Below are 16,595 nucleotides of genomic sequence, written 5' to 3'. Positions count from 1 at the left end.
CCAGAAGGACATCGAAGTAGCCCAAGTTTTCCTTTTCTTAATTTTCTTAAAGATTTATTTACTTCTTCCGTGAGTGAGAGAGACAGAGAGGCAGCACCCCCAGTATGTTGCTGACAGCATGTTCTGCCCCCAGCTTCAGCCAGCCCCAGATCTCGAACACGCACATGCCCAGTATCCTCAGGGAGGCCTCTGGACAGCGAGAACCTTCTCATGTGACTCTGCCATGAAGAATGTCATGTTTTACTGCTGCACCACCGTCTGGCTCCTTCTTTTTGTAATTGCCAGACAGTGTGTGTGATAGAGAGAGAGAGAGAAAGAAAGCAAGCACTCTTCAATAGGTTGTGGTCATGCCATAACCTCTTCTTCTCCATTTCTCCATCCTATTGGGCTTTGAGGCATACTTACACATGTGTCCAGTGCATTTATTTTTAATCAAGTTGCCTGGGCTGCGATTTGAACTGTGATCAGCCATGTGTGTTGCAAATCCCTTAAACACTGGACTACAAGGCTGGCTCATCTTTCACTTTTCTAATGACCTATTTAAAAAAGTCTAGTGCTTCTATGGAAAATGCATTTACAGTCACCATCCAGCCTTATGAAATTGTAATATTTTGCCATATTTGCTTTAGGTATTTTTTTTTTTTTAACGAATGAAATGTTACAGATAATGTTGAGTATTCCTGCCCGGTTCTATTTTCCTCCCAAGGAGTATGGCCATCCTGTTCATCATTCTCACATGTCTTATACCACTACTGCTTATGTAGGTAAATAATAAATAATAGCACGATTTTCATTATTTTATATACTAAATTTTATATATAGTAATGTATAAACTTACATGAATGACTATATGTAATATCATAATACATATGTGTATATAATTCTATGTACACATAACTTACTTGTATTTTTATTCATTATGTTTTTGAATTTACAAATGTTTACCTCTAATGCATTTGCTTTGATTACTGTGTAGAATTCCACTAGGTGGCCAGCAGATAGCATGGAGGTTAAGACAGCTGAATCCCACATGACCGACTGCATGGTTCTAGTCCTGGACCCAGCAGCCTGAAAAACATGATGGGCAGGTGTGCCTATGTGTTGAAAATCCCAAGAGGAGAATGGAGGAGAAGAGATTGTGGTGTGGCCATCCCCCAGGGAGTGCTTTCTCACTTTGCCTCTTTCTCTCTTTTTTTTTCTGTAGCCCTCCTGTGAGCATGCATGCCCTCTGACAAAAAAATAAATAAAATAAAATAAAGCAATTTTTAAAAATAAATAAATAAATAGAATTCCATTAGATAACTATATCTCAGTTTATCCATGGTCTTTTTGATGATGAGTTCAATTGTTTCCAATTTTGGCTTTTCAACAAAGCTCTGTCATGTTTGTTGCCCCCAGGCAAGGGGAGGACTGTCCTGCCACTTGTACTAATGATCACCCTCCTCTACCGGTGCTCGGAGACCTCCAGGTTACCTCCCTGAAATCATGACAGTCCCCTTATGCCTTGGCCACGGAGCTCTACCAAGAGTCCCTCTGGATAGGGACAGATATCATCCTTTAAAGTGAAAGCAATTCTTAAAGTGGAAGCAATTGCAAACTAAGGGACCCAGGCGCCACTCACTCAACGGCATCCTTTTCCTGCCTTACAACCAGCCGCAATCAGGGCCCCAAGGAGGGGCCGAGCTGGGGCTGCTGAGAACCACGGAGGACCGATTTCTGGTATCCTCATCTGGGAGTCCACCTGCAGGTGCACAAGGGACCGCCACGCTGGGGAGAGGAAACAGAAAGCGGAAGTGTGAGGCACTCGAGCCTCTGGATTCCATCGTCTCGTCCAAATGTTGTGGGGAGCCACCAGTGTGGGCGCACCCAGTGTCCAGAGTCCGAGCCGCCTCCTAGTTTCGGCTGGTGGGAGGTTAACTCATCAGTGCATGCTATGTGAGAAAGTCACCTACGGAGACTAAAATGAGTCCAGCTGCTGCCTCCTGCACCTGTCCAGGGCCTGGCCAAAGCTGTCTTCTGTCTGTCCCTCCCGACAGGTGATAAGGAATTGATCCAGGAAGTCCTTTTCGACGCTGTGGTGAGCGCCCCCATCGAAGCGTATTGGACCAGCCTGGCCCTCAACAAATCCGAGTAAGTGGTTGCACATGCCCCCTCCTCAGGGCCGTTTCCTCACCAGCCTTCCGAAATACGGTTATGGTTTCAAGAACTAAACTGCTGTAGGAGCCTGGTGTTAAAGTTCTTTAATTTCCCCCAAAGCTCCAAACCACAAGAGCTAGAGCAGATTAGCGGCTCAGGCTCAGGCAGTGAGCTCCTGGGCTTGACGGGTAATTTGTGGGAGTCTGAACACGACATGAAATTCGGTATGCCAAGGTAGGGCGACGCTTCCGAGGGAGAGGGAGGCGGAAGGGGCATTTTGTTTCCTGCCCAGCCACAGCTCCCTCTACTTCACAGTCCTGAGAGAACTTGGGATCTGGGCCAGCTGAGGCTGTGAGCAGGACATGGAAGTGGGAGAGCTCTGTTTCAGTCGGGTGTCGGGTATAACCCTGTGGTTTGCTTTCTGAGGGGGAGGACGGAGCGGGTGGGGAGAGGCAGTGGTGGTTGATGTCGAAGACGAGTGAGCACTGCCTTATCAGCTTATCATTATTAGTTTTAAACTGCTATTATTTTAAGTGGATTATTCAAGTTTAGAAAGAAGAAATATCAGGGCTAGCTGTTAGCATCGTGGTTAAGGCAGGTGGATCTCTCATGGCCAACTGTTCAGGCAGCAACTGCTGCATGGATCTGGAGACTGGAAAAACATGCTGGACATGTGTGCACGCATCCCCCAAATCCTGGGAGGAGAATGGAAAGGCAGGGATCGCAGCATTGCTATCACCCCTGGTGGAGTGCTCACTCACTCCCTCTCTCTTTCTTTCTGCATCTCTGTGCAGCGAGTTCACACATCCTATGGCCAAAGAAAGAGAAACTTCATTCCTGTTTCCCTAGACCATCATTCTGTCTGTTTTCTATTGCTCGTTAATTCCTCCGTTTTACCTTCCCTTCCATCTCATCTATCATTCGCTTTGTTCTCACGCTCATTCATTCACTCACTCATCAGTATTGATTACTCAGTGTGAGCAAAAGAATTCAGGAATGCGAAATAGCTTTATTTTACTTTATTTTATTTTAACTTTCGGAAGTAGCATGCTGAGCATTGAACGAGGCGCTGGTAAAACAGAGGCAGTGCAGACAGAGTGCTGGCCGTCATGGTACCCGTAGCGAGGCACGCCACATTAGTAAGAATTTACAAAGCTAAAGTAAAGATACATAGGCTGTGAGAGTACCTAGAGTAGAAAGGGAAGGCAGGAACCAGTTCAAGACGTGGTGTGCATTCCAGGGAGATGGAACTGCACTTGCAAGGGCCCTCAGTGAGAAAGCGTTTGATGCTTCCAGGAATTGAAAGGAGATCAACATGGCCTGAATGTAGGTAGAGGGTAGACTGGGCCATGTCAGGTGAGGCTAGGGAGGTGCCAAGTGTTTCAGGACCTTGGAAGTCAGACTAAATATTTTGGATTTTATATTTAGAGTGTTGGAAAATCATTGGAGAATTTTTTTTTGAGAGAGAGATTTTTGCTGTTGGGTACATGTAGTCACCAGAGAGACAGAGAAAATAAGAAATCACCCACCAGGAGGATGGCCATACCGCAGTCTCTTTTCCTCAGTTCTCCTCCTGGGATTTTGGGCATGCATGCACATGCCTGGTGTGAATTTCAAGCTTCTGGGTCCAAGACTCTTACTACGGTCAGCCATGTGGGAGTCCAGCACCTTAACCACTATGCCACCACTGGCTCCAATCTTTGGAGAATTTTAGGAAGGAGAGGAACATAATCATACTTGCATTTTAGAGAGATTTCTCTGCTTCTGGGTAGAGAATGGAGTGTAATGGGGCAGCTACAATGATCAAGGCTCTGCCAGTCTTCCAAGGAACTGGTGCTTAGATCAGGGCATAGGCCCCGAGAGGAGTCTGATAGTGGGCTGCTTCAGAGGAAGACCCTCCAGGACTCGATGATGGGTTTGTTGTAAAGAAGCATGGCGACAGAGGCAGCGAGGATCATTCCCCGATTTATATCATGGGGATCTGATGGTGCCGTATGCTAGGATGGGAGGCAGTGAAGGAGAGGCCAGTTGAGAACTGGGCGTGGTTGAAGTCCTTATAGAAATGTGCAATGGCTATGCATCTCCCAAGTGGAGATGTCAGGCAGGCAGTTTAGAACGTGAGCCTAGAACACCAAAGAGAGGCAGCCATTTTGGGTTTATATTTGGGGATTCCTCAGACTATTTACCTACATGGATCTTCCTCCCTGGCAGGTTGAGAAAGAATAAAAACCTTTCCTGAGATTCTTTCTCCAGCGGATATGGAAATATTTCTTTGAGTTTATCATGAGACTTGAAATCTTGGGCAAAAGATGGATGATTCGTTGTTTTTGTTTTTTGAGAGATATTTCTGGTATAGGGTGTGCAAGCTTGCCAGAGAGACAGAGAGAGAGAGAGAGAAGAAAGTAAGAAATCACCCCCAGGGCCACACCACAGTCCCTTATCCTTCATCCTCCTCTTGGTTTTTGGGCATGCATCCGCACATGCCCTATATGAATTTTAAGCTACCAGGTCCGAGACTCGAACTGTGGTTGACTATGTGGGAGTCCAACAACATAACCATTATATCATCTGCTGGTCCCTGCTAATTTATTCTTAACAGAGGCTAAAGATTTTCAAAATAGGGGACCAGCAGTTGCTGTACTGGCTATGCCACTGGATTCCCACGTAGTCGACAGCGGTTCAAGTCCCAGACCCGGTGGCTTAAACTCACGCCGGGCACGTGTGGGTGTACCCAAGATCCTGAGAAGAGAATGGAGGAAAAGGGATTGTGGCGTGGCCATCCCCCTTGGGGGGGTGATTTCTTGCTTTCTGTCTCTCTGTTTCTCTCTGTCTTTCTGGGGAGTGCACGTGCCCTATAGCAAAAACGTCTTAAAAAAAAAAAAAAGATTTCAAAATGGTGACTTGCTTTGTAATCCGCATCTGTGATAGATTGAACATCCTGGGCTTCCAGTTTCCTGTAGGACACAAACAGAAACAAATGCACAGTGTTGGTTTTTGTTAACCCTTTAAACACTGAAAGATCATATCAACCACTGTTATTGCTGTCAAAGATGAAAGTAATCACACGATTTTAGATTGACGATGACATAGACAATGCTTCGGATCAAATTGTTACTTGCACCTAGGACAAAGAAACTAGCTCAGTATTGGCATTCTTTTTGTACTTTCATTGTAGGATGAAAGTCTGTATTTAGGGACCATCAGATGCTGCATGGTTATATCTAGAAAAATCATTTCTTTAGTCAGTTCATTGGGGCCATTGATGAGAACAGTTCCTTTGACTATGTGGAGATGAGATTCTATTCCAACTGCATGGAAATCTGGGCCGTGAGATGCTACAGACCATGGTCCAGTAGCTCAGTCATTTGTGCCTCTAACGGCAGATTCCACTGACAGGATCAAGAATAGACTTGGTAGGACTGGCAGATAGCGTGGTGGTTAAGGCACTGGACTCCCACACGGGTCACTGTGGTTTGAGTCTCAGACCTGGCAGCTTGCTTTCTCACTTTCTCTCTCTCTCTCTGGTCAAATTAAAAACAATAATAATAAATTAAAATGAAATAAATAATTCTTAAAAAAAAAAAAGAAGAATAGGCTTGATAAAGTCAAGATGGAAAACTAGCCTTAAGCATTTTTTCCCCTCCTTAAAAGCCCTATGCATTTTCAGCCCACCTACTCTGAACTTGCACCCAGAACCCTGAGATAAAGACTTGTTTATGGTTGAATGTGTGCTTTCCTTATGCCGCTTTTGTTGGGAAATGTTCATTTTTCCTGTAGGTATCACTGTGAAAACTTTAGGAAGGAATAAGAATTTGCATTCTGTGCTCAGTTTGTGTGTGTGTATGCGCACATGTGTGTTTCTATAACTTCTTTTAAAGTTTGGGTTTCAAAACTGCTGTTTGATGAAATGTTCTGTGAGTCTTAAAATGCAAAGACCATTATCTGCTTACTGTCTAGAAGCATCCCCTGAAGCCTGCTGTTCTGTTTCAGGAATTCTGACAAGGGCGTGGAGGTCGCCTTCCTCGGCACTCGCACGGGCCTCTCCAGAATCAACCTGTTTGTTGGGGCCGAGCAGCTCACCAATCAGTAAGTACGAGGGTTCCCCTGCTGGGGCCCAGGGAGCTCCCAAGATGGGAAAGTCAAAGGGAAGCTTAGTTCATTTCTGAATCCCCCACCGGTAGGAACGAAATTCAGGCCACCCCAGGCCTGCTGAGAGTCTTTCCCTCTGTTCTTCCGTGGGGGCCTCAGCGTGTGTGTGTTCACCTCCCAGTGGCCCCTCCACAACTCTTTGTTCCTCAGAGTTTTGGCTTCTGTCCACTGTACTGGGGTCCTCTCCCCCCCACTCACCCCGTGAGTCATTTCAGAACTCAGGAGATGTTATGGCTACGGGGGGAGCAGACGGAGGGAGCAAGGAAGACTTGCCTCCTGGCAGACGGTTCAGCTGCTCTGCAGCTATGCTGAGGAATTCCTGCCTGCAGGAACATCATTGTCTCAGTCCCGTCTTTTAGAGGCTCGGCTGGTCCTTTGTAAAGCCCTGCCTGTGTGCTCAGCCTGAGGGCCGGCAGAGCCCTGTGCCCAAGAGCGGCTGTCAGGTAGCACTTCGGGTGTCTCCTAGCACTTCAAAGGAGGCCGGGGTGGACCGCCAGGCAGAGAGTGCTGCTGAGACCTGTAACCCAGTTCTCTTGAAGTCACAGCTCAGCCTCATGCTTCAGAGACCACAGCCCTTCACTCATGAAACTGGCTTCAGGGTGCTGGAAGCTGGTCTGCGAAGCCATTCTTGAGCCCATTAGTACACTTTCTCAATTTCCATTTTCTGAACCAAGAAACTTTATTACATAGGGACAAATGGGGCGTGGGGTACAGAAAGTTCGAGTTTGACTTATAAGTGTGTGTGTGTGTGTGTGTGTGTGTGTGTGTGTGTGTGTGTGTGTTCAGAGGTCACCTCAGAACCTCACGCACCTGCCAGTTTGGGAGAAACTGGCCCATCCACGGCCCAAGGAGATGCCCCGTCCCCGCGCAGCCCCAGCTCAGCAGGGCTGCTCCCCTCTGCCAGAGGAGGCCCTGGTGCTCACCACACTGCCTGACTACACCAAGTCTGGCAAACAGCAGAGCGATCCATTTCTAGATGCTTCCGGATGCCACCGTGGCCATTCTAGACAGCCATTCGAGACTTCTGTTTTCTCTATAGCTCACAGTTATCATTTCTGAAATTGAGTACAGGTGTGACTTGGTGTTTTTAAAACCCTTTTTAGCCCTTTACCCGCAAACAGTTCTTTGTCCAGAGGGCAAGTTCCTAGGAAGGACTAGGGATGCCTTCTCCTACTGGGATCCAGGCAGATGAAGGGAGACACAGGAAGAGGTTTCCCAGTGCTGAGCGAGGGAGGCTGTGGTGGGGACTGAGGTTACAACAAGCCAACAAGAAAAGTTGTAACAAGATGTGACACCTTGCCAGCCTCATGTCTGGCGTTGTGACAGATTTGAAAGACAACGGCACATTGTTCAGCAGCTCCGGGACATGTGCCTGACTCACTTGTGTGTCTTTAATTCTGTTTATCTGAAAGGTGAGGGTGTATGTGTGTGTGTGTGTGCACTATATAGTGTATATATTATAGTGTACACTATATAGTGTATATACTATATAGTATATATTATATATAATACTACATATATTACATATAAAAATGTTATATGTAATATTTTGCATGTGTATTTAATATATATAATATAAATACATAATATATTTATATACATAATATATTGTATATATTATATAATATATATAATATGTGTGTATAAATACGTAAATATATATATTGGGTCATTGGGAAAGTCATGATGCATTTTTGCATAGAAAAACAAACAAAAGTACACCATGACTTTTCTGACAACCTAGTACATACACACATGCACACATAGATGTGTATACACACACACGCACATGGATGGAAGCTGGAAATACTTACAATTATAAGTTCTTTCCCTGTGCAGTACTGTGACACAGAGTAGGTATTCACTGGGTGGCTGAAATCATTCTTGTGTCTTCAAGAAACTCATGTCATTGGGACCAGCAGTTAGCGTAATGGCTATGTCACTGGATTCCCATGTAGTCGACTGCGGTTCAAGTCTCGGACCCGTTGGCTTAAACTCACGCCAGGCGCATGTGCGTACATGCCCAAGATCCCGAGAGGAGAATGGAGGAGAAGGGATTGCAGCATGGCCATACCCCCTGGGGGGTGATTTCTTGTTTTCTGTCTCTCTGTCTGTCTTTGTCTGTCTGGCGAGCGCACGGGCCCTATAGCAAAAACCTCTTGAGAAAAAAAGAAAAAAGAAACTCATGTCATTGATTCATATAGAGGTGCCTCAGCTATTACCATAGGGTCGTTTATAGCCTCTCTTTCCACACTTCCACACTGAATGGTATTCATTAAGATCCAGCTGTGTGAGGGCCAGAAGGTGGCGTGATGGTTAAGGTTGCTAGACTCCCACATGGCTGACTGTGGTTCAAGTCCCAGACCTGGTGACTTGCTTTCTCACTTTCTCTTTCTCTCTCTCTCTCTCACTCTATCCTTCTCTGGTCAAAATTTAAATAAATAAATTAATAAATAAATAAAGTTAAATAAAATAATTATTTAAGAAAAAGAAAAAGTAAGATCCAGCTATGTGACTATCTTCAAGTCAAGGCCAAGAAACTTTTGGAATTTCTGATTTTTTCTATTGGATTATCAAAAAAGTCATAATGTATTTTTGCATAAAAAACCACATTATGACTTTCCCAGCAACCCAGTATTTTGTTTTTGCCTCGGGCTTGAAAAAAAGGTTACAAAGTATTGAGGAGAGAGCTAGATCATGTAAATTTGCTGCCCTGGGATCATTAGTCCACTAGGCTGGGGTCCCATCCCCTGTCTCTACTTCTTGCATTTGGAAGTAGGTCAGTTATGGTTCCTGGCTCTGTCCCTTTACCATCATCCCCAGTATTGACAGTATGTCCCTGCCTTCCATCTGACCTCTCCGGTTGACTGTACTCTGTACTACAGAGTGTTTTCTTGAGCAGTGTGCCAAGTTCAGGAGATTAACTAGTAATAACTCAGCATTAGAACATCCCTCCAGGGCCAGCAGGTGGCATGGTGATTAAAGCACTGGACTTCCACATGGCCAACCATGATTCAAGTCCTGGACCTGGAGGCTTGCTTTCTCACTTTCACTCTCTCTGTGGTGAGCACACATAACCTATAGCCTATTAACATAATAATAATAATATATAAAATTAAATGAATAGTTTTAAAATAAAAGGTCCCTCCCTGTCCCATGTGATTCAACTCCATGGTGCACATGGCTGACTTGAGAGTGGTGCCAATTTGAATCCAGCTGTGGCCTTTACCTACCTAGTCATTGTACCCCGATTGGTCTCCCTTCCTGAAAGCTCTCTGCAGACTGTGGCCTAGCCAGGCAGTCATTTCCTTTCCGAGGTTGGACCATATCAGCCAAGATGCACACTCATATGCTGGGGAGTAAATGGGACTCTCTCGAGGCCGGTGAAGTCTACACTCATTGGGACTTCAGAACATATAAGGCTCTGAGAAGCCGAGTACAACTGGGAACGAAGCTTCTGGTCTCAGAGATGTTGCGAGGTTCAGGCAGGGGACAGCTTTGCTGATGAGACCAAAAAAAGAAGGCTGAGTGACAGTAAGGTCTGCAGGGCCTTGGGGACCCAGCGTGCAGCAAGCACACATGTTTCTCTGAATTCATGAGATAGGTGGTATTTGAGATGTACCTTGAGATGTATCCTGCATTTCAAAATGGAAAAAAAAAAAAGTTGGTGAGGTGATAGATATGTTAATTAGATTTAATCTTTCAGGTGTGTATACATAAATCAAAATATTGCACTGTACCCCACAATTATACACAACTACTATTGTAAGTTAAATTAATTTTAAAAAATAAACTGAATATGACTGAGAGGAAGCTATGGGGTGGACAGTGCAGGATAGCCTTCTGGTTAGACAGAGGTTCACAGCAGAAGCAGGGAAGTGGGAGAGTGGGGGTTCACGGGGGGCGGGGGGGGCGGTCTATGAGCAGCCCTGCTTGTCTGGAGAACAAGGAGGTGAGTGGAGAGGTGCAAAGATCCCTCCATGGGCCCATGTTTATGTCCTTTGCATTTTATTTTATTTTCTATAGCGCATAGGCGCCAGCCAGAGAGAGAGAGACATGAAAGTGAGAAAGCACCCCCTGGGGGATGGCCATGCCACAACCCTGTCTTCTCCACTTCTATCAGGTTTTGGGCACGCAGCCACACATGCAGCAGTTGTTCAAGCTACCAGGTCCAGGACTCAACTGAGCAGTTGACTATTTGTGATCCAGCTGCCTTAACTACCATGCCACCTGTTGGTCCCCTTTGTACTCTTTACACAAGTGTATTGATTTATTTATTCCATGAATGAGAAATACAGGGAGATAAAAAGTGAGACAGAGAGATAGCACTTCCAATAGACTCTTTTATAAAAAGAATTATTTATTTTTATTTAATTCCATTTGTTATTATTTTTCAATTTGACCAGACAGAGACACATACACAGAGAAAGGGAAATGAGAAAGCAAGCTGCCAGGTCCAGGACTTGAACCACAGTCAGCCATGTGAGAATCCAGCACCTTTAACCACCATGCCACCTGCTGGCCCCCAATGCCATAATTCACCCTCAGCCAACCCCAGGTCATGGGTATGTCCATGCCCAGTGTAGTTAGGAGGCCTCTGGAAGTGGACCCAGAACTTTCTCACATGGGTTAGTTTGACAGAACATCACATTTTTTCACTGTACCTCATCCAGTTCCTGTCCTTTATACTTTCTAAGAAGAGTGATTTACCTTCTTTACACTCATTCTATTTTTAAAAAGAATTCTTTAATTTAATTTAATTTATTTATTCATTTTAATTTGACGGGGGTGGTGGGAAGGAAGTGAGGAAGCAAGCCACCAAGTCCAGGACCCGAATCGCAGTCGGCCGTGTTGGAGTCCAGCACCCTTAACCACCATGCCACCTGCCGGCCCCTGCACTTGTTCTAATTAGTTCCTGTGTCTATTAGGAAAATGATTCCACCCACACAGAATGTGACCATTAGGCCCTGCAGGATTCCTCTGATACCTGGTGGTGCACAGGGTTAACTCAGATGCCCTCTGTACTGAGAAAGGCAAGCTGGTCGAACAGCCGACCCCGGATCTACCTGCCAGAGGCTGTGGGATTTAAGCTTAATTAGTTTACATGCCCACCTGTTCCTCGCAGAATGGCACAATGCTCTTGTTTTTTCCATTTCAAGGGACTTCCTGAAAGCTGGGGACAAGGAGAACATTTTCAATGCAGACCATTTCCCTCTCTGGTACCGAAGAGCTGCTGAGCAGATCCCAGGGAGCTTCGTCTACTCCATCCCGTTCAGCACAGGTGGGTGTCCTGTGGGAGGCAAGGTTCTGTCTGTCTTGTCCTGTGGCCCAGGCATTATGTGCAGAGTATGGGGGAGAGGCCTGAACACTGAGGGGAGCCAGGTGCAGCCTCCAGAGCCAAGGCTGAGTATCACCCCAACTCTGAACCAGTGGCCCGCTCTGTCACTGTAATCGCCCCAAATAAAACGACAGGTTTACTTAACCAAATTGTGCAAAGGCCATGCCAGGACTGGTATTTTTGTACACTGAGGACTTCAAATACACATTTCTCAGTTGATTTTTCTTAAGGAGATCCTGGTCCCACTTACAGAAAGTTCAGGCATCCTTTGCCAGAAAGTTCAGTGAGTCTCATCACCATAGAGGTGCACAGTTCCCCATTGGCACGGAATTGATTGAGATCTACATGCAGTAGCAATGACCGATTTCGTATAGACCTGTGCTCTCTGACAGAGGGCTGCAGTGATCGAAGAGAGACATATTACAGTGCCTCTTCTAGTCCTGAGGTTTCAGGACATCATGAAAAGGTTAAGGTCACCCCCTACACATACACACACAAACACACACACCAGCCTCGAAAAAGAACTCAACGCTGTCTTATTTTACCCAGTTTTAGAAGCAGGACAAACTCAAGCTACATCTCGATTGTCCTCAGTATGTTCTTGTGTCCAATATTTTTGGTGCTCCCTCTGTGTAAGTTCTATGCTGAGTATTGTGGGAATTTCATAGATGACACAGAGCTCACTCTGAAACCCTGGCAGCTCTGGGAAGTTCCATCTACCGTTGCATCTTAGAAAAGGAGGACCTTTCGTATTAACCTCTATTATAAGCCTTCCTAGCTCCACCCTAAGGGAAGCACTCTAAGGCTTACGGTCAGAGCTCCCTCATTGGCCCTGGTGCCTTCTCATTCCCATGAATGAAAGGATTTCAGAAAAAGAGCTTTTGAAATTTGTAGAAGACATGTCAGCCAGAGTCGTCCCATACGTAGCCGAATGGACTCAGTGGGTAGTATTCTCTCATGTTCTTTTGTATTCCCATGACACCTCTTGTTGTAGTGCCTGAGTTGTCATGGATTGTATTTATCCAGTTCCTTTCTCTGTTTTTCTTGGTTAGTCTGACTAACGGTTTGGAAGACGGCTCCTCATTTATGGAGATAGTCAAGAGAAGCCTGAATGTCAAGAACGGCAGAGAGAGTTTCAGTCTAGGTCACTTATTGAGTTCCTTTGCGGTCTAAACTTTGAGTCTCTGCTCCTTGGCTAATAGGCTTCTGTATGCATCTCCATACAAATATCAATTCCAGTTGTCTGAAGTTCTTTCTTCTCTTTATTGCTGAAAATATGAGCCAAGAAGCAGTGGAGCCTTTCATTCTGTAAACCTATGAATTATATCATCATCATCTAGCAAGCAATCTCGTCAGATACCCTTCTTCACATACTTTAGAGAAAAAAGTAGAACTTAGCTCACTGCTCTTCTGGTTTTATTCTGGAACCATCAAGTTATCTCCTTTGCGACAACATGGCTTTTACCCAGAGCTTCCAGAGACGAGGAGCCATGGAAAATGAGAGCATCCTCCCAGACTGCTTTGTGTGTGTTCATTTGTATGGGACTGCTCCTCCTGTCAGTTTACCTGGTGATTCTCTGTTTTTCCGGAAAGAATTCTGTATTGGAAAAAGGAATTCTGATCAACAAAAGCTGTTATTGAACTGGCTTTTGGTGACAGGGACAATTTTTTCTGAAACTGTCTTTTTAATCTTGTCTTTTTTTTATTTTTTAAGAATTATTTTATTGGGAACCAGCAGTTAGCATAATGGCTATGTCGCTGGACTCCCACGTAGTGATTTCTCACTTTCTGTCTCTATGTCTCTCTCTCTGGCGAGTGCACACGCCCTATAGCAACAACCTCTCCAAAAAACAAAAAGAATTATTTTATTTTACTTCATTCATTCATTCATTTTTAATTTGACCAGAGAGGGACAGAGTGAGAGAGAGAAAGTGAAAAAGCAAGCTGTCAGGTCCAAGACTTGAACCATGGTCGGCCATGTGGGAGTCCAGTGTCCTTAACCAACACACCACCCGCCAGCCCCTGAAAATGTCTTTTTTTTTTTTCCTTTTCTTGGAGAGGTTTTTGCTATAGGGCATGTGTGCTTGCCAGAAAGACAGAGAGAGACAGAGAGACAGAAAGCGAGAAATCACCCCCAGGGGGGATGGCCACGTCGCAATCCCTTCTCCTCCATTCATCTTTCAGGATCTTGGGCACGCACGCACACGCGCCCGGCGTGAGTTTAAGCCACCGGGTCCAGGACTCGAATCGCAGTCGACTACATGGGAGTCGAGTGACATAGCCATTACGCTAACTGCTGGTCCCCTGAAACTGTTGTTTTTTTTTTAATTACTATTCTTTTTTTTAGTTGAGGGAGAAAGCACCTCCTCATAAGATGTGGTTATACCACAATCCCTTCTCCTCCATTTCTCCATCCTGTTAGGTTTTGGGGCACACATGCACATATACTCTATGTATTTTTCAAGTCTATAGGGCCAGGATTTGAACCACAGTCAGACATGTGTGATTCACCTCCCATAATCACTTTCAGAGATTTCATGAGCCCTTCAGACTCAGGTAAAATCTGTAAAATCACCACGTATAAGCCGTTGTGTTGGCGTTCTCTCTGCTATGTGTTGAATACCTGTGGCCAGTGGAGAAATAGCTGGTTTTTATTGTGCTTAGACTTGGACCAGGAGAAATTCCTAATTATTTCGGTCATAAATGAATTCAAATTGAAGCCTGACTTTTGTTTACTTTTCAATTCAGTTGGATTCCATTCAGCTCACATACATCGAGCACCTTTTATAAGTCAGGCATCCGACTAACAGTTATTGACTCTGGGCAGTCAGAATTTGAGCTCAGCCAGTGGCTTTTAATTCCTGGGCATTGGAACCATTGTTAGTAATTGAAATCTCTTACTGCTAATGCCATATTGTTCCCGGATTAGTAAGGGTTTGGAGTAAAGATTGCATTCCAGCTCTGTCCCTGTTTAGAAGGGTTTTCAGAAAAAGGGGGTTGGAAATTAGAATTTTATAGATCAGTAAAGATTTAATGGACAAATCAGAGCTTCACTGCCAACTGCTTGTAAAATAATTTCCAAGGCTTCATACACCTCTCACAGCAATATTTCAAGAGGCGAAATAACTGTGATGACTGACTCAAGTGAACACATAATAAGTAACCGCAGATTAAGAGAAAGGTGGGCCCTCTGTGGTGGTCGGTGGTTTCTACGTGATAAGGCTGGATGTTCCCCAGTGCAGGTGGTCACAGCTCCGTGCTGAGTCCATCAGCCAAGAGAGCTGACTGCCTGGCACCAGTGGCCTGCAGAGTGGACAGAGCGTCCACTGCCCAGAGGTCTCTGGGTTCTGGGATCCGAGCCCCAGAACGATTTGCAGAATCAGTGACTGTGAGCCAGTGCAGTAACTCCCATACAGTGTACCTGTAACTAGATCCATTCTGTCATGGTGGTTTTTCTTCTTACAGGAACGGTCAACAAAAGCAACGTGGTGACTGCGAGTACCTCCATCCAGCTTCTGGATGAACGGAAGTCGCCCGTGGTAGCAGGTAAACAGTGGTTCGACGAGTGAATATAGAGTATGCGTGGTGTCCGTTCATCTGGCCAGTCAACTCTCGGGTTGTTGGAAAAATGATTACTTATTTTTCTATGTTTATCTATGCAAAAATGCTTCATGACTTTTTCGACAACCTGATATTTCCGTGTAGCAGGTTTATTCTCCAAAAAGTAGGTTCTGAAAGGAGGGGGGAAAAAAGTCATTATTTTCTGTTTAGCTTCATGTTATCTTCTCCAAACCAAGGCTCTGGCAAGTGGTGGTGTTGAATGTGAAAACAGAAAGCAATCTTTCCTAGCCTGTCTATTCTTTAGTTTGTAGCCAGTAAACAATTGGTACCTGCAAAGGAGAAATTTTGCACAGTGTGTAACATGTTCATTTAAAGTAAACTCTGGATCTCCAACTTTCGTATCATCGGGGTGAACATGGCATATGAGGAAAGTATGGATTTGTTTGAGGCAAACATAAGCCAAAATACCCCCTCTTGGAAAGACTGGAATTTTCATCACCCTAATCCCCTTGGGGAATTAAGTGTATCTGCAGGTGCTGGGTTTGGGGCCAGAGGAAAGTGAAGCATTTCACAATCGAGTTGTCAAAATAGCCCTGTTTGTGGTTTTTCCCATTTTTCATCTCTTACAAGCATCTGTGGACGTTGGTGACTGGCTGGGGACTTTCACTGGTATTGGACCTGAAGAGCTGGGAATGCCACAATCCTCCTTTCAAGCACAGCTGTGACAAAAACAGGGACTAAGAGCATGTCTGGCACACAGTCTATTTCTGATTGATTGTTGGATCCACTGGTTAATGGATTGGAGATTCGCTCCAAGCACCATCCTGACACTGGCGAGGTTTTCCAAAAGAAGTGATTTCGTTTTCAGGCAGCCTCCATCCATTTTGTTTTTGTGTTTGTTTGTTTCTTTTTTATTATTTTTCTTTCTTTCTTTATGTCTCCGGAGGGCGATGTGCTTGCCAGAGAGAGAGAGAGAGAGAGAGAGAGAGGAGAGGAAGAAGTTTCTCCCAATGGGGCATGGCAGTGCTGTACTCTCTCTCCTCTATTTTTCCATCCAGGATTTTGAGCAACATGCACACATGCCCAATGTGTTTTTCAAGCCATTGGGGGTGGGGATTCGAACCGCATAGTTGGCCGAGTCAGTCCTCCTTGACCACCAGGCCATCGGGGCACCCAGGCAGCCTCCCTCAGTAGCATCCAGTTCAGGATGACTTTAAACATCAGCCTCGGTGTCTTTGCATACTGTGCATATCTGTGGGAAGGAAAGGCACGTGGAGAAGATGAGACAGTCATCTCTGACGTGGTGGTTCTCTGGCTAGAGAATATTACTTCCCCACTTTCTTTCCGACTTAGCCTGCGATCATAATTGCATTAGTAGGGATTGAACAATTTGGGGACAGTCATCCTGGTG

General features: G+C 45.1%; 1 protein-coding gene across 1 annotated transcript in view; it reads left to right on the top strand.

Moving 5' to 3' along the window:
* Positions 1 to 16,595, top strand: part of CACNA2D3 (calcium voltage-gated channel auxiliary subunit alpha2delta 3) — a 931,343-nt gene that overhangs the window by 756,346 nt on the left and 158,402 nt on the right. Inside the window, exons 26-29 of the mRNA XM_006143064.2 lie at positions 2,037 to 2,130; positions 6,127 to 6,222; positions 11,445 to 11,566; positions 15,089 to 15,169. Of these exons, the coding sequence (XP_006143126.1) occupies positions 2,037 to 2,130; positions 6,127 to 6,222; positions 11,445 to 11,566; positions 15,089 to 15,169 (393 nt within the window). The remainder of the gene's footprint in view (positions 1 to 2,036; positions 2,131 to 6,126; positions 6,223 to 11,444; positions 11,567 to 15,088; positions 15,170 to 16,595) is intronic.

Source organism: Tupaia chinensis, unplaced genomic scaffold, assembly GCF_000334495.1.
Source record: "Tupaia chinensis unplaced genomic scaffold, TupChi_1.0 Scaffold000091_1, whole genome shotgun sequence".
Classification (NCBI taxonomy): domain Eukaryota; kingdom Metazoa; phylum Chordata; class Mammalia; order Scandentia; family Tupaiidae; genus Tupaia; species Tupaia belangeri.
Note: the sequence above shows the minus strand (reverse complement) of the source record. Positions and strands in the feature narration are given on the sequence as shown.